This window comes from Strix uralensis, chromosome 1 (genome assembly GCF_047716275.1).
Source record: "Strix uralensis isolate ZFMK-TIS-50842 chromosome 1, bStrUra1, whole genome shotgun sequence".
Classification (NCBI taxonomy): Eukaryota; Metazoa; Chordata; class Aves; order Strigiformes; family Strigidae; genus Strix; species Strix uralensis.
Genome location: NC_133972.1, coordinates 95,291,089 through 95,315,129, shown reverse-complemented (window position 1 = coordinate 95,315,129; position 24,041 = coordinate 95,291,089). Strand labels below are relative to the sequence as shown.

At 40.3% G+C, this 24,041-nt stretch overlaps 1 protein-coding gene across 2 annotated transcripts in view; it reads left to right on the top strand.

Moving 5' to 3' along the window:
• Nucleotides 1–24,041, top strand: part of ANKRD33B (ankyrin repeat domain 33B) — a 48,453-nt gene that overhangs the window by 18,690 nt on the left and 5,722 nt on the right. The window contains exons 2-3 of one of the 2 annotated variants that reach the window (XM_074874414.1): nt 14,277–14,406; nt 19,998–20,138. In XM_074874414.1, the coding sequence (XP_074730515.1) occupies nt 14,277–14,406; nt 19,998–20,138 (271 nt within the window). The remainder of the gene's footprint in view (nt 1–14,276; nt 14,407–19,997; nt 20,139–24,041) is intronic. The other variant, XM_074874423.1, reaches the window with a different exon arrangement.

Here is a 24,041-nt window from a genome sequence, read left to right as displayed (position 1 = left end):
GTTTCCAACTGTATATTGAAAATTCCCTATAAGCCAGCTGTCTTTTTTTTTTTTTTTTCTGCAGGGGCCTGGAGCATCATGCAAAGGTCCCTTAGTGTGTTCAGATACTGCTCTCATTAGTGAGTCTCTATCAGCAAAAATGCCATCCTACAGTCAAGCAATGTCTTGATGTACCCAAAAACTCTGTTGTAATTCAGCTGCTGTGGGGCACAAAGATGTGTCAAGCTCACTGCAAACAGCTCTGAAAAACTTCCATCAGATATGTTTGATACATACTGCATTTTTTGTAGCGTGTTTCTTTTCAGCAAAAGGTGTTCTTTTGTTAAGAAAACTGTGTTTTAAATGTCTACCATTTCTCTCATAGGTGTAGGTCCTTAAGTTAAAAATTAGATTCCTTATATGAATTCCTGGAGTTCTGATTCAAGAGAAGCTGTTTTGCAGTTTACCCAAATGTTCTCCAGTTTTATGAAGTAGAAGAAGAACAGTTTCTAGATTGTTTGACTGAAACTGTTCTATAAAGTGGATATACTGTATTAATGAGTTAGGAGTTTTCTACAAAGGCAAATCATCTCTAGTAATTCCAGACTTTTGAATGTAAGTGTGAAATTGCTCCTTCCTTTTTTGCAGGTATTTAATTCTATCTTCTTTACTTCAAATTCAACACTATGTTAATGTTCAATGTCCCCCTATGTTTCTTTATTATTTAGATGAATGGGGTGTATTCATTAGAAGATGAGATTCTTACATCCAAACACAGAGGCAGAAGATGCCTTCCTGCCTTTATTGCATGGGGCTAGTCACTCAGCTGAGATAAACAGGGTGGTTACAGGCTCCGTAGAAGAGGAAAGGCTGCTCCAATGGCAGGTAGAGCCTCACTCAGCTCTTGCCACCAGGTAATGACATATGGTACGAGCATGTGCTGCATTTTTGCTTATTAAGCTCAAGTTGCAGTACTGTAGTTGACTTGAGACAGATAAGATGGTGATGCTACTGTCTCTCACTTGGATATTCCAAATACGATTTTCACCTTTGCTGAACTGTCTGCTTATACACTGATACTTGTTACAGCTGCAGTGGATGATGGATCCTTATTTAGCCAATTGAGATAATAAAAGAGAGAAATTTAAAATAGGAATGCACCCTTTAAAAGACAAGCTGCTTTAGAATCACATTCTTCAAGATTTTTTAAAAGTTGAATCTACAAAAACCAGTGAGCTACCAGAGGAAAAAAGTCCTTCTGAACAGATTATTTCCATGTCACAGTCTATGTTTTCTCACAAAAAAACACACTGAGCCTCTTGAAGATTACCATTATTGTGGACAAACCCATTCCCTAAATACAGCACTAATGTGAGGCTACTCACTAGGACTTGCAAGGAAGTAGCAGCAGTGTTCTTGATTTAACCAAGTGCTAGTTTCTGATCTTTCAAAAATGTAATTCTGCCTTTTGTTAAAACAGATGCACTTTTCACAGGGTGTTGCTAAACCTTCAGAAAGGAACCATTCCTTAATGGGAAGTCTGAGGCACACTGGATTTCCTCTCCAGTGGCTGTATGCAGCCTATCAGTTACTTTATTCCTACAATAGACAGAACTGCAGTTTGGTGGTTTTTATAGTAGAGTTAGTTCTTGCTCACTAAGTAGCCATGAACATTACAGAGTCATCAGTGTAGGTGTAAGTCACAAGAGTGCAACCCTCTTTGCCCTTGACCAAAGTCTTACTGAAACATAATCTACATGTTCTGCTGTAATTTAGAATGTGATCATAGTCATCAGTGTTTCTAACAGTTATAAAAGATTAAAATCTTGGGCATAAAGTTTATACTCTTTAGTATTAGCAATGCAAGTTCAGTATGCATTATTGAAAATGGCATATTTTGTTTGAAGGTAGTGTCTTCACCCAGAACTGAAAATCTCCAGTATTTAGAGACCGAATTTATCAAGGCTGTGTTTTAAAAATTAGTTATTAGTGCCTCTTCTCTCTTTCTTTGTGCAGACCCACTTTTCAATGCAATTTGTGGAGCACTAGTAGTAAGCAGTACATAAGTGGGAAAGAGTGAAAGACTTCTTATGAAGTCAGGAACTGTAGCCTTTTCCTCCAAGTTTCACAACCCTGAATCCAAGGAGTAATACTTCTAAAAATCTAGGGTTTGACCTCCAGCATGGTCATCTCTGATATTCCACAGTAGCTACACTGCATAGAGCTGTGGTATTACAGGATTGCAACCCTTTAGGATCATGAGAGTTGACACTAATCCATGCACACCAAAATCCACTTTGGGTCTCTGAGTGAAAAACAGAAACCTCCCATCAATTCACCACAGATGCATCTATTGCTCAAAAAGTTTATTTTCTAAGGAGAAGCAGGAAATCTTTTCATATTTATGCACAAAGAAATCTTTTGCCTTGTTAGAGCTGGGGAAAAAAACAGGAAGGGGCATAACAGATGAAAGCCGGTCTATGTAAAACCAGATGCATATCCTAGATAAAGGAAGCTGTTTCATTGTGGAAAGCATAATGATAAGGGCTTTCAAGAACCTGGATACTTTGACATCTGAAGAACGATTGTCACTTGCACTAGTTGATGATAATCTGAAGAGGCAAGCTAATGAGATCCCATCAGTGGGATCTTTGCTTGATAGAAGTAAAATAGTAACACCTGGTCCAGCTAGAGAACTTTCATGTCTACCAATAATATTTCAACATACATTTCTTCCTGAACATCAGTATTTACCTTGCGTTTTCATGATCAAGTACTGATTGTTGTTACCATGTTATCCTCTTGGTTGAAAAGAGGGTGCTGACTGGTGCTGTGTGATGGCATATCTAGACTGAAGTATGTAAGGTGAATCCTATAGGGTAAATACTAATACACCTCTGTCATCTGAGAATCACTTGCCCTTCTGCTGTGCAACGGCAGCTGGCCTTTTCCCTTCTCTTTGTTTTCACTGGGGGAGAAAGTTTACTGCAGTTTCCTAGTCCATTCAGGTCAGCTCCAGGATCAATAAGGCTCATTATTAGAAGATCCAAGATCGATAGGGAGGGTTATTGTTAGAAGTGTTATAGAAAAGGAAGCAATGAGGTTCAAAAGGCAGAGCACTGGGGTGGTTGGGAAGAAGAGACAATGAGGGTGTTACTTATCCACTCATGTCGTTATCAAGCAGGGCTTTTTTTGCTCTCACAGCTTCTTTAGATCAAAGTGTGAGGAAACAGGCTGGTACTTCTGTGTGTGGTATTAGGCAGCGTTGTGTTTAGTGTGCATGCAGTCCCCCATGTCTGGTGTCCAAAGAAGGGTGTGCAGTCACTCTTCTTGGTGAGCATAGGGCCTCTGCAAGGAAGAGCTTTCACCCTGATGGGTTTTTATCAAGTTGATTGCCTTTTGAGGAAAGAGACCTTTTTTTTTTTCTTTTCCCCCAGTGTCAGATTAGCCACTGGTGGACAGGCCTCTTCCTGGGCTCGCTCTTTACAAGGTTTGGGTCTGGTGCCATTCCACAACCGAGAGGCTCAGAGAAACACAAGCAAAACGACTTTACAGATGTTGGAGGAAAGGAACTGAAACTTCTTGGGAACGTCTTTCTAAATATAACTACAGGAGATCATTGCCACAAGAGGGTGCTTGCAAGCTCATCACTGGCCGTGTCTCTCCACAGTGAAAATGCGCTGGGGCCTTTAAAATGTTGTTTTTAGAAGACACAGATTAGATACAGTGACAGATTATGATGGAGTAGAAAGTTATACATTTATATTTTAGCCAGTCTCAAAATGAAATTTATTGCTTACAAAGATTTTGTGAGTCATTACTTTTGGAGAGGTCTCCTGAAAAACCTATGCATTCACACAATCTGTTTAGTGTCTTGCAACAGATCTAAGGTATGGTCAACCTGTGTCTGACAGAACATAGCAGAAAGGAAAACTTATCTATTAAACGCATGGAGAGGAGTTGAGTTAAATTGGCCTTAAAGCCAAAGGGAGTATTTTTGGACAGTTAGTGCACAAAATACATTTCGCATGGCTTCTGAATGCACTACAAAATATGTTTTTAAAATGCTGCAACCTCTCCTTTTTATCTTAAATGTGTGTGAATATATGTATATTCATATATATACATCAGGCCCAGGACTTGGAGTTGAGATCTAAACTGGTTTCTGAATGCTCCTAAAGGCCTTATTTGGTGGGAGAGTGCACTGGGTATAAGTCACATCAGGTTTGGGTTATGCTGTTAGATGATCCACCTTTGACTGTAGTTTTGTTTAGCCCTTAGGGGTTTTGTCTTTCTGAAAAAAAACCCAAATAAACAAAATGCTTCAATGATATAATTGATAGGAAGACTATTATTGTAACATTTTGAAGCAATCTGGCAACTGATTCTCCAAAATGTTTTACATATAATTATTTCCACAAAAGTTATTTGGTTTGCATGGCCAGGTTTTGGTAGCAGGGGGGGATACAATGGTGGCTTCTGCGAGAAGCTGCCAGAAGCTTCCCCTATGGCCGACGGAGCCAATGCCAGCCAGCTCCAAGATGGACCCACAACTGGCCAAGGCTGAGCCTGTCAGCGACAGTGGTAGCACCTCTGGGATAACATATTTAAGAAGGGGGAAAAGCTGCTGCACAACAGCAGTTGCAGGCAGAGAAAGGAGTGAGGAGAGAAACAACTCCGCAGACAGCAAGGTCAGTGAAGAAGGAGGGGGAGGAGGTGCTCCAGGCACCAGAGCAGAGATTCCCCTGTAGCCCGTGATGAAGACCAGGCTGTGCCCCTGCAGCCCATAATGGTGGAGCAGAGATCCACCTGCAGCCCATGGAGGACCCCACATCAGAGCAGGTGGATGCCCAAAAGAGGCTGTGACCCCGTGGGAAGCCCACACTAGAGCAGGCTCCTGGCAGGACCTGTGGATCCATGGAGAGAAGAGCCCATGCTGGAGCAGGTTTGCTGGCAGGACTTGTGACCCTGTGGGGGACACATGCTGGAGCAGTTCATGAAGGACTGCAGCATGTGGGAAGGACTCACATTGGAGGAAGTTTATGGAGGACTGTCTCCCGTGGGGGGACCCCATGCTAGAGCAGGGGAAGCATGTGAGGAGTCTTCCCCCTGAGGAGGAAGGAGCAGCAGAGAGATGTGTGAAGAACTGACTGCAGCACCCATCCCCTGCCCCGCTATGCCACTGGGGTGAAGGAGGTAGAGAATATCAGGAGTAAAGTTGAGTCGAAGAAGAAGGGGGGGGGGGGTTGGGGGAAGGTATTTTAAGATTTGGTTTTATTTCTCATTATCCTACTCTGATTTGACTGGTAGTAAATTAAATTAATTTCCCCAAGTTGAGTTTGTTTTGCCCATGACAGTAATTGGTGAGTGATCTCTCCCTGTCCATATCTCAACCCACGAGCCTTTTGTTGTATTTTCTCTCCTCTGTCCAGCCAAGGAGGGAAGTGATAGAGTGGCTTTGGTGGGCACCTGACAGCCAGCCAGGGTCAACTGACACCAGAGAGCCTTACTACAAACTCGCTTTCTTTCAGTGGTCCCCAAACCCACTGCAGCTTTGTGCAGCAATTGGCCAGAGCAGCAGGCGCTCCCAGCCTCGTATGTTCACAGGAGGAAGCAGTCAGCATTATGTTGTTTTAAATCTATCACTAGCTGGAAACACCTGTTCCAAACAAAGTGTAATAATGTGCTGTTCATTTAAGGATCCGGAAATACATTATCCTTGTTCACAGGATGTTTTACAGCCCTTCAGCTGAACATTTCATAGCAAGTCAGTGAAAGTGGAAGACAAAGAAATGAAATTAAAATCAGCTCACCGTTTGCTGGGGCAGGATCCTGACTCCTGGTGGGAGTCTGTCACGTTGCATCCCCCAGCCCTCTGCAGTTAATGGTTTGGGTTGCTAATGTTTAGAGCACCTTAAAGTGCAGCCGTGGGATCTGTGGTAGAAATGCCTTCAGGGTTTACATCAGGATCCCCCCATTAAAGTTCAGTACATCACTTACATTGTTTTCTGAAGTCAGAGGTCTCGCTTCTTATAATTATCTCTTCCCTTACTTTTAAGCCAGAGAAGACTGACCTGTGTCTAGCACAGATATCAAAAAACAGGCATAGCAAAGAGGGATATATAAATTTGGCTGCCATGTATCATGTGTTATTACTGTCAACACTATCAAAGCTTAGCACTAACATTTGACAGTATTAGCACTGATTATTATGTGCTATACAAACTAGGATTAGTTAGACTGTGTTATTTGTCAGGGATCATCACTATTTAGTAATTGTACCTGACATGACAGTCTGAGTAAACTGAAAATGTGAAATTTAACCTGATAAAAAATTGTGTTATTTCCCCTGGCATCTTCCCACAGTATTTTCAGTCCTTTACAGCCAGGCATCCCATAAACAGAACACAGAACCCTTCCCCTGAAATGCGATCCTGGGCTGATTTGCCATGTTATTGAATCTGGAGATAACTTCTTTTAACGTATGGATAATGACTCTTAAGCTCCACTAGGTGACCTGTCGGTTCATTTTAAATATGTGGGTTTTTTATTAAACATAGTCCTTTTCTTTTGTTGTTAAACAAACACTCCTTTTCATTTTATTAAATGTATTCCTTTTATACCTTGCTTACTTCTGCTGTGACCAGAGATCTCACATACATTGCAAAGCTTAATTTTGGACTGATTTGGCTACATCAAATGTCACTTCTGTTTTCAATTGCAGGAAAATGATCCCAGTTTCCTCTCTTTCCATATGAACTTCATTCTGTATATCGCTTTGTTGCACAACAGTCTGCTGTCAGTAGCAAAGGGACTTCTACCTGATGAATCTTCAGACTGATGAGTATGTCCCTAATATAGTCTTACCAGCTGTCACTGCAAAATGATACATTATTTTAACAAAATTGATCTTCAGCATGAATGTGTATACCTGCTAACATCCTGAGCAAATATTTTAAGATATATATGTATATATATTTCAATGGAATTGCATTAAATGTCATAACTCAAGCTCCTCAGTGTTAAAATATGCCTGAGTTAGTTGTAGCTGCTACTAGCTCTTGTTCGTGTGTTCAGGTCTTCAGTTCTTTGTTTCAAGCTGAGGTTCAGAGAGGAAAGAACAATAAAAGATTTTTCATGTGATAAGCCTAGTTGCTGCTGTGTTTAGAAGTATCACGAAGTGTCATCTTAACTCATAGTAAAACAGCTGGCAATGCAGCCCAGGCCTCCTGCGACTCAGTCGACATGGCTCATATTTTTTTGCTGTTTCCACTGCTAGATGTAATCCTGAGTGCCCTCTGCTTCTGGCCTCCTTCTCCAGCAAAAAGTGTGGCCGAGAGAATGAGATACAGCAAGGAACACAGTGGCCTTTTTCTCTGGTGATCAGGAGAGGAGAGGCCAACAAGCATTGGCTGTGGGTCAGGTTATACAGTCAAAACATGTCTCCTGTACTTCAGCAGCCCTCCAGCTCTTTGGACACAGTGTGATCTGGGGGAGGTGTGTGGGGTGAGAGGTGGCAGCAGATGCTGCAGGTACAGGAGTGTGTGAGAGAAGTAGCCCTTCTGAGGCTCCAGAGCATCCCTGGGCGTCGGGGTGTGGTGAAGGGCTCCTGAGCAACCAGCTGTTGTCTCACCTGGGCTTTGCCTCACAGAAAGATGAGAGCTCCCCACAGGAATGAGGAGAAAAAAGGATTGCTACTTTTGGTGTAATCCTCCACATCGGGGAAAGTCACACTAATTTTATTACCTTTTCTTGTCTGATTTATTACACAAGTAGCACTGGTTTTCTTTGTTGTGTAATGCAAGCTTTTGCAGGCATAGTAAAATGAACTTCCCTGGGACTATTTTTAGAGGTGATCATGGAGATTTGGATTAGAACAGATTAAGTAAGGACTTCTGCAGAGATGATACATATAGTAAGCTATACCTTTACTTAAAGACATGTGGCTTGACTGATACAAGAGGTGTTTACGAAATAAGTGAAGTCGAATGTATCCCACAAAATGGAGGGGAAAACCAGTGGGTTATCATCTGTGTGTCTGCGGACTGGCCCATGTTTTTAGCTAGCAAAGTGCAATTCACTCTCGGAAATGAATCTGTGAGCACTTAGCAATGCTGTGAAGTGGAGGTGGTAATTTTGTGCCTTCAGTATCCAGGCACTGGAAGGGGCAGTGCCATTTAGGCTTGCTTTTGGATGCAAGATTGTGCTTCAGGCTACTGTGTTCCTCTGCAGAGGAGGCAGAGAGTTTTGCATGCCACTGCTCCATCCCTGCTTGAGTACTCTTTTGCACTTGTCTGATCGCTTTCCTTGGCAAAATCAGCATCTTCCCCCCTTCCCCCCCCTCCAGGCATGTGGGGTTTTGTCCAAGCAACAGTCAGATAAAATTCATTTAAATTTCCATCTCTTTTTTTTTGTCACTTTCCCAATATAAATTTGTATGTGACTAAGCTGTTGCAGCCCTTTCTCTAAAAGGTCAGCCTAAATTATTTTGTGCAGATAATATTAAAGCTGATGTGCTTGATGGATTTCTGTAGCACATAAACACCACTTCTCATGGGACTGATGACCTGAATAATTACCTCATCTCAGTCTCCGTTGATCTAATCAGCTAAACCAATTATAATATAAGCTCAAGCCGTTTATCAAAGTTTCTCAGATTGCTTTATGCAGACTGGAAGATTTTGTGCATTATACACAAATTAGTATATAGCGGATAGTGATGCTCAGCACTAAATTTTGCTCTTTTTTAGTACAATGTAAATTTAGAATCTCTGTTAACCCAAGTTTCACAGAGTTGCAGTTTTTAGTGGAGATCAGAATTTCCCTCAAATCATTTTGGGAGATTTATTTTGAAATACTTGACCTGATTTTTTTTTTCCTTTGTATGTGAATTATGTTATAGTGAGTGATGGTTATATATAGTTCTGTTATAATAGTGAGTTATGTATAGCACAAAATATTAAATATATGAAATATTATTTTAGTAAATCAACAAGAAAAAGTTTAAACACAACTTTGTATTCCATTATGCTTTATTATTCTTCCATTTCTATTACTCATAATATTGTTTGTGTAATATCCTTTTAACTTAGACATAATTTTCATAGTTGTCCCTGCATATGATTATGGATTACAATGAATCATTATCTCATTTAATTCAATTACATGCAGTTTTAATCATTGCTGTTAAACCAACCTTGCAGAACTGTCATTAATACTTACAGATGCATGCAAAGCAAACCAGACAGTTGTTTATCACGATGCTTATGAAGAGCAATGGGTAATGTCAATTTAGTCTTTTGCCAGACCCATTTTTGTCTGGGATAATAGGCGAAAAGCTATAATAAGCTGTTTTTATTCTCAGCATCTCAGTGGAAAATAAGTTGCCTGAAGAGATTTTTTTAAAAGCTAAAATAATTGCATGCTGTATGTGATTTGCTCTGCTGTTCAGCTTGAGTTCATTATTGATCCTCTACTGTTTCTTGTGATCTCTATTATCTGTAATGATCTAGTGCACAAAGAGCCTTACATCTGTAATTTTGTCATAACATCTGATTTATAAAATTGTCTCCTGAGATATCCAGCATCTCACTTAATCAGACATATTGTTATGTCATTAGCCAACACAGCTGGGCAAAGCAGCGTTTATTTTTATAGTGGCAGCGCTATTCCAGTCTTACATGAAATCGAAGGCACATGAAGAAATATCAGTTTAAAAGGAATCAAAAGTTTCCCAGGACTATTTTATTCTATTTCAAACATGAGAATTTCAAGTTTATGCTTTTGTAGGAAATTTTAATACAATACTTTTAGTCTGATTACAGAAGAGCACTATGAAACTCTTACAGTATGAACACTGCTTTAGAAGGGTGTTGCAACATCTGATTAACTTCAGGTAGTCCCACATCTGAAATGTCCATTTATGTACTCTGGGCTGAAATCAAGAAAATTAGTTATACTTTATTTAGAATATATGGAAAATAACTAATTTAGCCCAGACTGACTGTTTTGTCATATACTCTAAATAAAATAGTGTCAATTTTGCTCTGTCACTTCAAAACAAAGGGGGATCTTTCAAAACTGTGCTAGTTACATAAGAAATAAGATATATCATGTACTATAGAACTGTGGGGAAGCTCTGTGACATGCTTAATATTCCACAGAAGGGAAGACAGAGCCCTCAACACCTGGCAGTATTATGGCTTCTACTTGGAAAAAACCTGTAACTGAGCTGAATTTCAACCCCCCCTTTATGTGGAAATATCAACAGTAAATGTTAATGTAGTTGAGGTGATGGATGACTCATGTTTTCTTGTTTGTCACTCAGAGTCTGTATGCAATATTTGAAAAATGAAATAGGATCTGTTGCAAACCTCAGAGAAGACAGCAGCCTCGGTCTCCTGTAATGAAGAAATCCCTTTTCCTATAGTCCGAAGGCATCAATGTCATTTCACGTTTAAGGTCTCTTCCGCACAGAGGATCAAAGCAGATTTTTTGCCTGTTGTTTCATTGGTCTGGGAGACTGACAGGCAGCAACCCTGGCCACTGATGGGGAGAGAGCAAATCTTAGCTAACACAACAGTCCTTGAAAAGCAGGGATACTGTGCTTGTGTGCTGTGACATATGTACAGTTAGTTATTCCTTCTAATAATTTTATTATTATTAATAATAATAATACTGGAAATAGTTTGAGTTTTTCTTATTATTTAAAATAAGTGGTGGCTGAGGACATATGAAAAAGAGGGAAGGATGATGTTGAAGGAGAAAGGTTGATGTCTTAGGGAGAGGACATGCATTTAAGAAGTATCAATCTTCCTTCTCCTAAAGCTTTCACATGCAGTCAATATGTCTGTGAGAATTGATCTTACTGACAAAATAATAGTAAGATTCAATTTGAAAAATATATAGATTTTTTCCCACATATGCTGACCACTTCATAATTGCAGCATGGCCCTTCATATGAGGAGCAGAATAATTGATGCCTTGGTAGAACACTAATGAGATAAAATGTCATCTCTTTTCTGAGAATAACCAGATTACTCGGGTTCAGAATTTTTAGCTAAAATTAATTTATACTGCTTAATTTTTATCTTTTAAAAAAACAAAGTGCACAGCTGTATTTTCCTGCAGACTGCTGTGATACATTTATCGATTGCTTCAAAAGGCAGTTTGTTGAAAGCAATTTTGTATCAGTTATATTTATTAATTGAGATTGTTGAAAGAGTTTGTAATATATTACGGCTGTGCATAATAGTATTTATTGGTATATGAAGTTAAAGATTCCAAGATTCCAGACTAATAACTCATGTTGCCATTGATTGATTATGCATCCTGGCTGATCTGCTTGTACTAACTTTCAGCAAGCAGAATACAGACAGGGCCAGAAATGGATGGAAAGAGAAAGAAAAAAAAAAAAAAAAAAGGACAGAAAAAAAAGCAACCTGAAACCACAAATTATCATGGTATTCTTGAACCAGGACTTGGGAAATAACCATTGAATCCAGAGGTTTATTGCAATTTTCATTCTAAAGATGCAGCCTCTTGCACTTCGTTTCAATATCTGATGCACTTGGAAGAGTTATGCGAAGGAAAGCAGTCCCTCAGCAAGCTGTCTGTCTCACCCACCTCTCTGTGAAACATGTAACCAGTGAGGGTAACCAGAGAGCACTTGGATCAGCTTTACAGCCCTGGATGGTGCTGGGAACCATGTGGTGGTGAAACGACGTGTTTTTATGTCCTCATGCAATTGCTCATTTTGCTTCTCAACCAGGGAGTGCTGGGCACGCTCCATCAAACACCAGGTTCTCACACTCTTATCTGACCCACTTCAGATTCGTACAGTTGTCCTTCAGAAATGATTTTCCATGCTACTGCATTATGTAATCCCTCAGAAAGTTCCTACTTTCCATTGCCTTTCCTTATCCTTAAGCAAGCAGTCTTTGATAGCCTCTTTGGAAAATAAACTTCAGAAAATGTTGATTCCTAAGTAATCCTTCTGGTTTGTAAACTCAGAACGGTGAATGACGCTGATTGATTTTGAGATCATTTGTGTCTCGTGTCTGCTGAAATCAGAATGCCAGTGTGTGTTAGATGCATTAGATCCTATCTGATGGAAGTACTCACTAAAAGTAGGACAAAAGTCTCTAAAATACTGTAATGCAAAAGTCTCTTGCAAAAAAGAGCTAATGTTTATTGTTTGTTATTGTTTCTTTTACTGTTTTACAATTTGTTTTTCTTTCAAAGAGAGCAAAAAATGAGTATTTTTTTAAGCATCTGGTAAATATTTTTAGAACACAAAAATATCCTGTGAAAATATACTGTGAAAATATCCTTCAGATACTAAGTGAAACAGTTTTTTCCATTTGAGATGATAACTACTTTAAGTTATTCTTACAGCTTTTTGAAAATTTCACTCGCTTCAAAAATGCCAATTTTTTCAGTGAACAATACGATCCCCTTTTTTATTATCAAAAATTCTAGGTCTCCAAACTATTGTATACTTAGTTTTCTGCTTTCATTAGTAACTGGCATTTTACCGAATGAATGGGTGATGTTTTAAATCTGCAGAGCTTTTGGAGTTGTAAAGACCTGTATCCTGAACATCAGGTGAAAAATGAAATTATTAAAGAACTAAAATAATGCTCAAGTCCTTACCAAGTGGACACTGACACAACTTTTTTTAAAGCTAAGAATGATTACATTGTAGTAAAACTTGGATTAATCGAAACAACACCACCAGGAGAGTACACATGTTTTAGTGAATATTATTTCAGGTCATATATATATATATGACTTTAAGCAGAAATCCTCTGTATAATTTCAGTAGAATGGTTTGAAGTATTACAGGTTCTTCACAAGGAAATTGAGATGATCTTTATAAAGCAGTGATGGGTGTTGCTTCATACTGAGGACAATAGTAAATTGAGAATAAAAGATATCAAAAAATGTAATTGAGAAATACCCTACATAGCCTGTGAGCATCCCAAAGAGTTGGCATTGCCTCTGTATCTTAATGAAGCCATTTTCCACCTAAGCCAAAAGGATTATCCAGAATAACAATGAAACAGGACACTGAAATATTAACTAACTAGTTATAATCACAGTAAATCAGAAGCCATCATTGTTGTCATTTGGTGAATGTTTCTGTCTCAGTAGTGTCTATGGGAAAAAGAAATAAAGAGAATGTTTAGGCAAGAGATGCTTAGAAAAATGATGGAGGAGTCAGGGCGGGCCATTAAATTTTCATAACATAGGTTCTCCTTCTTGGTAGTCTTTTGTGGTTAGGAACTTGCAGCAGGTCTGTGTGAGTGTGTTTTAGGCAGGCAGGGTTACCAGCAAGGCTGAGATTTGTGTCTCTGCACTTATCTTTTCAATAGTCAGATATTGGTGCTGAGCTCAAGAAAACCGAGTCATGTGTTGGCAGTGAAGAGGGAGCACAGGGAACACTGATTTATCTGCACCTGCCCTCCTCTACACCCGTCAGCTCCCTGCAGATGAACACCAGGCTGCCAGATTAGTCCTGAAGACCAGAGATAATGGTTTTAATCCTAGTGGTCAAGTGAGGAGCCAGGATTAAGTATTGTAGTTCCATTTAATTAATGACAAGTGTATTTTGCTGTATTTTAGGGAAGGTGTCAGTTTGCTGCTATGGAGTGAAACACTATCTGGATACCAAGCGGAGTTACAAGGTTTACCTCCTGGCTTGGCTTCCTCCTGGAAGTTTTACAGCTTCCAGCTGTTATAAAGCACATTAAGCAGGAACTCTAAAAGCAATTTTATTTTATTTTTGATTATAAAAAAAGGTTAGTTCTAATGGGAAACCTGAAGCATTTAAAGATAGCAACAGGCAGTCTGAACACAACTCCTGCCTACCACTTCCCCTTCAGAAAGCAAGTAGTTGTTTTTCAGAGAATTAATATTCAGAGCAGGTCCAGTTCATCTTACCTGCTGGGTTCATTTTATTATATAATAAAATCTGATTTATTCTCATTTGGATATAGAGTATATAGCCATATAAGCATAAGCCATTTATAAACAGTTACTTTCCAAGTAGCATAATATAATACCTACTCTCTTAGGTATTTCTGAGGAATACCAAATGTTACTTGCCAAAGGGCAGAGATAAAAAGCTGTGTTTCAGATCTGAACATTGTGCCTGGAGCTAATCACTAGTTATGCTGATACCTTTTCAGTTCTTCAGTCTGGGGGGAAAAAAAAAAAAAAAGCAGACTAGTATGCTTCCTCAGTGAACTTTTCTGAGTCTGGTAAACCTAACTCTCTTTATATTTTACTTACAGAATGGTCTTATTGTTGCCTGTTACCAAGGTTATGTGGATATTGTAATAGCCTTAGCACAATGCCCTCACCTTGATGTGAACTGGCAGGACAATGAAGGAAACACGGCTCTAATTACAGCTGCACAGGCAGGTAAGGCTCTTTGTTTCACTTCTTGCATACAGGGTGTGTTGTGGCTATTATTTTTAGGATTTTTTCCAAAGCCCTAAAAGAAATTAGTCTGCGTAAAACAATCCTGGCCAAGTCCACTCCCAAGTAAGTTTGTCATGATTTTCTTGAACTAATTAATCTACAGTAATATTTATCCAATGGATTAAGACAGAAAAAGCTATGCATTTCTAGTAAGATGCCATTAACTATTTTAACTTAAAAATAAAGAAAATCTTTCCCCAGATGTACAGTACTATACTGCTTTGGTCCTTTAAGCTGATTTTCCTATGTTTGCTCTGGCAAGCAACCAGTCAACATTGTGGTCATATAATGTGCTGTATTAGTGCTGATAGCATCTCTTTTCTCATGCTTATTGCACCTACCTCAGTGGGTCTGTAGTAACTGCTGACTGTAGGAAAATGTATCATCATTAAGAAATATCTTAGCTGCTAAGACATTCTTCAGCCACTCCATAGTCTCAGCAGGATTCAGTGTTTACCAATACTGCTTTTATAACAGACTGATTATATTGACATCGACCATGTTAATCCTGATGCAGACTGGAGTGAGAGCAGAGTTTATCCCCAAGTTTTCTTTTATCCCACCCAGCATGGTAATATTCAGTGAACAAGTATAACAGATCACGTAAATGTAAGGGATGATCCCAAAAGAGTTAAAAAACAATCCGTGGATTATTTCTGTTAAAACTGAAACACTGTGCTTTAGCCTTTAGGGGAAGCTGTAGTTTTCTCTTATAAGTGTTAACAAAGTGCTAAAGTATGTAAATCAGGGAATATTTGACGAAGGAGGCCATCACTTTGTAGTCTAAAAGCTGTTCCAAGGGCTGCCTGGCTCTGCATCCGTGGTTTCATTTGCTTCTCTCAGGCGTGCTCCTCAAAGTCAGTCACTTTAGAAGGAAATGCATACCAGGTCTTTGTTACCATGTCTTCTCACTGAGGAAGAATATGGGATGTTTGTGGTAGTTCATGGGACATAGTATTCCCTCCCAGACCCTGGCTGGCTGGAGGACACAAATTTCCATCAGGCAGCATCAGTGGACATTACAAGCCATGTCTAAAGATTGGAGCAGTTTGGCTTTGATGTTAATTTAGTAATATTGCCACTAGGCATTTCCAGGTAATACCAAACTTTGCTTTGTATTGTACCAAAAGGTGAACTCTGCTAAAGACAGTGTGATAGGTCTTGAATACTGGAAAAAAGAATTGCAACCACAGTAGTCATGCTCATAGCAAAGTCATGAGTATAGTAGCTTTCCAAAGAAAGTGGAGAAGTCTCCAAAACTCTAACCTGCTTTTATTTATCTGCTCTAATATAAATTTGGACTATAAAAGGTTTAATACTGACTCCTTCCTGACCTTTGTAACTCATGATAATGAGCTCAGAATTAATCCAGAGGGCTGACATTGACTTGACACTCTCTGCCAGTACTTGCTATTGATCCCCAAAGCAACTGGAAATTACTGTAGTCAGCAGAAGCTTATACAAACTCCTAACAACTTGGATGTTTCCCCTGCCTATGATAATCCTGAGCTACAGTGTTGACACCAGTTATTTAATTCATTATCACAAGATACTGCTTTAGTGCTAATAGAGATTACTGCGAGGTTAACATTGCAACCAGAGGAGCTAGAGTGCAATAGATGCTGCTTAATTATTGCTGAATGTTAAGTAGTAACACTGAGTAGTGTATTATAAAGAACTGAAAGCACAGCTTATGTAAGCTTTCCCTTAGTGGAGGATTTATTTGTTTTGGTTTTAACTTTTGGCCATGAAAATAATAATATTTTTGCAAAATAAATTACTCTGAGAGATTGCTGTTATTTATACCAAAAATATGGGTTTTCTTGTGGAAAGTCTAATAGCAAATCCACACTATTTCAATTAATTGTAAGGGGATATCAGAAGGTTTCAGAAAGTGCTGCCATTTTTGTTATGACCTGCTGACCAGGAGGGCCATTGTGTATGGCCAGACCCTGAAGAGGAGCTGGATGGGAAAGAGGCTGCAGTCCTGAGGTTATGTTCCTTGTGTTTCAGAGGCTGCCTCTTAACACGAGGTACAGATGCCAAGGGATATGACAGGGAGGCCTCTTTACTTTTGCTAGAGGAGTGTAAAATCCACACTTGCCCATGCTGTTTCATGACTGCTCAGACGTGATGCTCAAATCTGAGCATCAGCTTGAATTAAATAGAATTATCTTAAAGGCCAGCTAGAGTCTCAGAAGGTAAGTGAATTCGGTTCCTCATATTGCTTTTGATAATTTAAGATTCTTATCCTCAAAGAAAGTATCTACAGCTGAAGTTTTTTGCATGGGCTGACCTGAGAAGAATGGGCTGGAGGGACCAGTAAAAAGCCGTACTTTCTTAACAAGCTTATTAGTATAGAAAAATAACCACAAACAAAGTGCTTTGCTTAGCGTATAAATTTAAGGTTTGAAAGCTGATCTGTTCACTTGCTTTTTCAGTATTTCTTACAGATGTGGGATCCCTTCTCAAAGAGGGTTTGCCTTCCAAAACTGTAAATTTGTTGCAGCCTACAGCAGGTGGTGCCCAGAAAAGGGTGGTGATGCTGTTAAAGCAGAAGCAAAATCATTAAACAGCGGTACAAGCACAATGCAGAAAAAATGTGAGATTGATGCAAACAAGAGACTGAAATAACAAGTGGAAAGAAAGGAAGGAAGGAAGGAGAGTAGTTCCAAAACAAGGGAAAAGGGAGGAAAATTAACATTTTTTTTCCCAGTTCTGCTGCTGCTGAGGATGCAGCTACATCAGTGACAGTGTATGGTAATTGGCATACACTGGTGTTTAGAGAGAGACATATTTGCTCATAAAGTATAGATGTTTTATGATACAGGGACCAGTTTGGGGTAAGACTGCAGAGCTAGGAGCACAAAATTGGAAGTTATCCCAGTTTCTGTTTATTAAGGGAGATATGAGAACACAAACACCAAAAGCGTCCAGAGGATAAAAGGTTCTGGGTGTCTTTGGTTCCATCCATTCATCAGAAAGCATTCACCACCCATAGACCAAATACAGGCTTTTTGCAGGTACAATATGAAATTGTGATGTTATATGACAGAGCATCTTCCTTATCATGCAGCTTATCCTTCTGCCTGTATTACATAGATTATTAGGTAATATTGTCATCGTTATAGGCATTTCCTCTGTGGCAACAATTAAGTGAATTAAGCTATTACAGACATCTGTGCTGATCTCTAAATATGGTTCACAGGGCAAAGAAGTGTACCCTTAGAGTGCCAGTTCTCGTAGAAGATAGATCTGGCTTACAAATAGCAAGAGCCTGATATGAATTCAGTATCACCAAACCAGCTGAGGCCAGGCTAATTTATTTTAGAGCTGCATGCAGCTTTCATAGCAGACTTTTAAATCATGGAAGACTCACCTGGTTTACTATTTAGATACGCGCTTCTAGTTCACCCAGACGCAGGAGAACTGAAGCAAACTTTATGGCCTTAAATCAAAAGCGTATGACAGGGTTTGAACAGAAACTTGGCAGCTCTGAGTTTTGCTTTGAATTTGATATCTGCTTGAACTAGAAATCTGAAGCAAACCTCAGAGGACAGAAGCTACTGCAGATTAAAACTGAAGTGGTTTTCAGGAATCCCTGAGACACAAAACTTCTGAGAGTCACAAACCTCTTCATTTTCTTTGTTATTTTATTGCTGGTATTTTTTCTGTCTCATTTGAGGCCATCTGTAGTCCCCTGGAGAGTTTTGGCTGAGCAAGGTCTTTCAAGATTGACTCTTAGGATCATCCAAGATTTACAAAATGTCTCTTGCTGCAGCTATACTTTTGGCAAAGGGAAGAACCTCTTTAGTAATGTAATAACTGCTGAAAAATCTTCCATCTTATTATTTCTCCTTGTTTTAGTTCCTGTCTCTGGTTTCTGTGGTCAGAAAGCAGTATTTCATCTGTTCCAAAACCTTCATGAAGATGCACACTGTACATCAGTGAAACAGAGCATGTCCTGCGGAACAATTTGGGCACAAAGATTCTCCCAGTAGTAACTGATACCCTGCTAGGATTTGATCTTATGCCATAAAGTCAGTGAAGCTGAAGCCTCTGTATTGAGTAAGCACAACCAGGTCACTTGATCTCGCCCTGAACCCAGTTCACTTTTGCTTTGTTCAGCTTGTTGTGGTCTGCCGTATCTTTATATTTCATTTGCATCACCCTGGACAAAGTACAGGGAGCTCCTTATTTGGTTTTCTCTGACTCTGGCATTGCTAAGCTGATCTGCGCTATCTCTACATCTGCTCAGGTTTCAGGAGAGTTTCTAGTTACTCAGCAAGGTAACAGAGTCCAGCGAATTCTAGGAGATAAAGAGTAACACCTAGAAAACATCTTAAATTAATTGGTAAAGATTTTCGTAACTTGCTTTCCAAAGTGAATGCAGGACTATGTTGGTATAAAGCGACTGCTGATGAAATCTGCACCAGATGTGACACTATAGACTTTTTAAATTGTCCTGTATGAATTATAATCTGCTTCAGTAACATTTCTAGATGAATTTGAACGACATGCATCACCGAATATTCAGCTGGACTGTAGAGTGAGATGAGAGAATATTTTTACAGCTCCTAGTAATTAAATTGTGATTGTTGCAGCTGCCTGACAGACTGCATTATTTTATAAAGCGTCAAAGCATCATAAAATGAATGACAAGTGAAGGGAAAACTGTTTTGAATGAGTCATAATGGCACTAGATATTCCTCTTCTTCTGATAGTCCAGCTATAAAGACCTGATGTTTTAATTGGTCTTCTAACCATTTAGCCAGAGATGTCTTCAACTACTCAGTATGCCCTTGCTGACACCAGTTATCCTGGCGTACAAGGCACATGAATGGCAACAACAGTTGCTTTTAGAAACAGAACTTAGAAGTCATTTATTTTACTACCAAAACTGAACATCAGCCCCATTTTCGTATTGCTGGAGAGTAGACAAGTGGCTTTATGCTGGTCAGATGGAAAAATAAAAATGTGGGATTCTACACAAAATATTCCTTTGTCTCGTATCAGGCCTGGCACGGTTCATTATTGGCTGGGACTACCATGTGCCAGCACTTTTTAATGAAGCACCATGATTGTAAGGCTCAAATTTACCAGGGCAGGGAAAAAGCTGAACCACTGCAATCAGTTCCCCCCAGGGATGGGCCTTCCTTCCATAAGCTGTAGGATTTCCCTCTGCAGTGCTACTCACTGAGTCAAGAAACTGAGGCCCCTTGCAACCTCAGAGTGAACATCTGGTCTTCAGTAATTCCCTTACCTTAAACTTACCATTTTCAGAATGGAGAGCAACTTGAGAGAAGGTGGGAACCCAGGTTTCCAGGCTCCTATCCCAACGCTTTGGTCACAAGTCACTTAACCCTAAGGCTGATGATTGAAATGAGCAGAAGAGGATACAAGGAAAAGAGATCTTATTAATTATCTGCATTTTTCCAGTTATTGAACCTGGAGGAGTACTTTTTGGTTTAACCTTGAGACAGCGCCTTAACTCTGTGACATATTTTCTCTGCTTTTCCATTTCTTTTAAGGGCACATAACCATTACAAACTATTTGTTGAACTATTTTCCCGGGCTTGATATTGAGAAGAGGAATGTGTTTGGATTCACAGCACTGATGAAATCTGCGATGCAGGGCCGAACTGAATGTGTGAAAGCCTTGATGTTGGCAGGTATGCAAAGTGCTTTGCTGTTTCATCATCATCGAACTGTAAATACTAGACAGTCACATGCAAACACCAAGAAGAAAACTGGCTCTTGGGGTGTTTACTCTGAGAGGTGTGGTGCAGCTTTTCCTGGCAATGAGTGCAGCTTTTAAATAAGTCTTATCGAGGCAGTGAAGCCATGTACGCTGGTGCAGGAGCTCTCAGTTTGCATGTGGAAGCTCATCCAGGAGCTCTCCAAGAGCTCTCAGGGTGAAATTCATAGTCTCCAGGAGAGTTAGGGGAGTGTGATCATCAAGATTTGTAGACAAGGAGTTAGTGAAGTTCATGACACAGCTGGGAAAGACACAGGTCTCTTGCTGCCAGCTCTGTGGGTGCGATGGTGCAAGAGTGCGCGATGTGGTGGGACCATAGCCAGACCTCCACTTCTCCCTACAAACGTGGCAGGTCCTGGGGCAGGGATTGGAGAGATTTGGGGGCTCTGGCTCCTGTCAGGAGAGTTGGGTGTGGGGTTCATATCACACAGGGGACATTGGTGGGAAATTTGGCAACACAGGGAATAACCTCTCTTTCTAGTTCCTCTACAGATCTGAGTTTGGTTTCCAGGTTTATGGGCAACAGGGCACCAGCAGGTCTGTATCTGATGCAAGGAGGGAGTTGTGGCACAGGGAGTGAGCAGATCCATCTCTGCCCACCTGCCTGTCTTCACATCTGAGAACAGGAAGTATGTTTCTTGCTGATGGCTCTTGACTGCGATTGAATTTCCAGCTGTATACATTGTGAGGTGGAGGTGTCCTGGAGAGGAAACTTAGAAGGGCAAGAGTCACTGGGGCAACAGCCTCTACAGGAGCAGTCCCATCGTACAGCACCTTTTAGCCGCAATGTTGTATGCTAGTTCAGAATTTTATAGTGCCCATTATAAATTACCACTTAAAAAAAAACTTCAATTCCAAGACCTTATGACTTGTCAAATTGACCTTACAGTGTCATGGGTTTCTATTATTATCCCTGGACATCTGATGGAAGCTTGTTCTTTTTGTTTTGGTCACTAGGAGATATTTCACAATCTTTCCATCTTTGTAGATAACTCAGTCCTTTTTATTCTACTTCTTGTACAAAAAGTATCGATACCAAAGTTCACTATGTGGTTGCTGCCTCTGGCATCTGAATAGCCACCTTCGCATTTTCATGATTCATAAGAAAACAGAATATTGGGGAGAACAAAGCTTTAGCCAGCCAGAAAATGGCTTTGTTAGCCTCCCTATTGAGTTTACCTACAGAAAGTTGTATTGGCCTGTTTGTGCATCAGAATGAGGATACCATTGGCTAAAGAGGTGTAGAGTTAATGTAGTCTCAGTTTCTAAACTGCAGTTTATATACACGTTTTGGTGAGTATTTTACAGGTTCTCACATTTTCAGCTCAAAATAGGGGCCACAAAAGAAGTGTGGCAAATTGCCTGCACCCATTTTAATACCAGATTATTTTTTTGCACTGTACAGTCTGGTACAGTCTGCAGGGCGGGAGGGAGCTGCTTATTTAGAATGGATTTAGAAGTAGTTTGGGCCTTAAGGGCTACCGAGTAGCTGCTGACAATAAAGTGCTAGTTTGCTGAAAAAGGTGAAAGAAATTGTTATTGAAAGATTTGGTGAAAAAAATCAGTTTCACAAATAAACCAGCAAAATTTTATGCTAAAGCATAAGAATGCATGGAAGTATAGGGGAAAAACACCCGTAATCAGCTGTGGGTCTGCTTGCATAGCTACAAAGCAGGTATGTGTCTTTAGAAAAGAGTTACAGCCAGGAGGTTTTTAAACCTAGTATCTGTTCAGTGGCTTGGGTAAGAACTCTACTGACGGGCACCCACTTATGGCAATGCAGGTCGTCAGTAAAGGAAAATAACTCACCTTTCTAGCCACCTAAGCATGGATTTAACACAGTCAAATGGGAAGAGGTAATGGCAATGTGTGACAGATGGTTGGAGCTGGATTGTCAAAGTGAGTGCTCTTTCTGAAATTTGAGTTCCTGGAGGGTGGCCAAGGTCAATCACTACAAGATTAAGGCGCTCTGAGACACTTGGCCATAATGTTGCTCTTTCAAAGTGAGTCTTTGGAACATGTGAATTTGCTATTTGTGAGTGCACAGCGAGTAAGGGGGGAACCCAGTCGCTCATCGACAGTTTGTCACAGGCTGCTGCGCTGCCAGGACCGTGCTGCTGCCAGCATTCAGCAAGCGAGCCAGCCCGAGTGGGAGCACAGAAATGCCGGTTGTAACTCATGTGTCAAGCCCTGCTGTAATCTCCAGCGTAAACTCAGTGCTGCTTTAGTAAAGTCATTGGAGTGGCTGTGGATCTGGAGACTGGGCTTTAAATACTGCGTATAAAACAGGTTGGTAACAGATGCCTGAGCTCTTTCACTCCCTGTCTTTAAACTCAGGATGTCAGTTTTGCATCTCAAGGGAGGGACATTAAACCTTCTTAATCAAATAGGATTTTGATATCCCAAAGGGACACGTGTATTCAAATTAGTTGTGCTGAAAATGATCTTCAGAATGACTTTCATAGGAAAATCAAGGCAAGTGGCAAATGCAGTGTTCCTAAAAGAAAATTTGTAGGCTGTACTTACACTGAAATGACAATTAGTTCAATAAGACTGCTATCACATTTAAAAAGGGACATGGCTATTCATGTCTCTTCCAGATGAGGCATTCTGCTGAATGACGTTTGTTCAGAAATGTCTCCTGATTTGTACAGAAAATCAATACCACTATAGTAAATCACGCCTTGGAAGAGATTTTGTGTTACAAGGTACAAAGTCAGCATCGATTTCTGTTGCAAGATCAGGATTTCAATACTCTGTAGTATTGTTTTATGAGATAAAGTTTCCAAAACACCTGGGGATGCATCTGTAAGGGAGCAGCAGGAGTGGGCTTCTCCTCAAAGGGAGGTGAGCCAAGGGTGACAGCAAGGCACAGAGCGACACTAGCCTCATCCACAAAAGGCGCTCCCTGAAGAAACGGAGCAGGGCTGGTGACAATAACCAGGATCAGCCACTACTGCAGTGATTGCCAGGCAAGTCCACGGTGACAAGGGAAGTCCATAGAGACAAGGTACTTCTGAAAGTCAAAAGAAGAACTTAAGTCTGTGAGTCAGGGTTCGGATCAGCAACACACACGGCCAGGCACAGGCATAGCTGCAACATCTCAGGCAAGGACCACAGCTGTGTCTGAGCTTCAGTGCAGCCGCCAAGCAAAGCAGGGAGCCCCCAGCAAGAGCTTTCTCACACAGCTCTTTTTCACAACTCTGATCCAAGGTCTCATAGCTGCACCCTATCAGAGCTGTCATGTCTTTTTCTTGAAGATAATGGTAAGCAGCTGTCTATACCTCTTGCTTGTTTACAGGCAGAGCATACTGTTCATTAAAATTTGTACTTGGAGACAATTTCTTTAGCTGCTGTCCTTCCTGTGGTAAATCCTTGCCTCTTAGGTGTACAACAAGGAAACAACTTCCATGTAATCTGCCATGTTCCCCATCAGCTCTAGTGGGAAGGAGGGAAGACCAAGGCAAGTGTTAAGGAGACAAGACAAGAGGCTAGCCTGAGATGGGAGAGATTCAGGGATAGGAAGTTTGGGTAGGATGGTTCAGAAGCAGGCTAGTGAAGCAGGAGGACGTGTCAATGTATGTCTTTGTTCCTCCCCTCACTGGTTTGTCTGTAACTTCTGCAGTCATGAACTTTGTCAAACCCTGCTGCCTTTGAGATCTCACAATCATTTTTCCAGTCCACAGCTAATGAACTCTGGTTTGATTAATACTCCCTCCTTTTTGCCTCCTCTGCCTTCCAGTCTGGGCCCTATGCTTGACTCCCTGCAATGCCCCTGTGCTTTTTCTCTGAGTGGTCCTTTCTGCAAATGTCACTT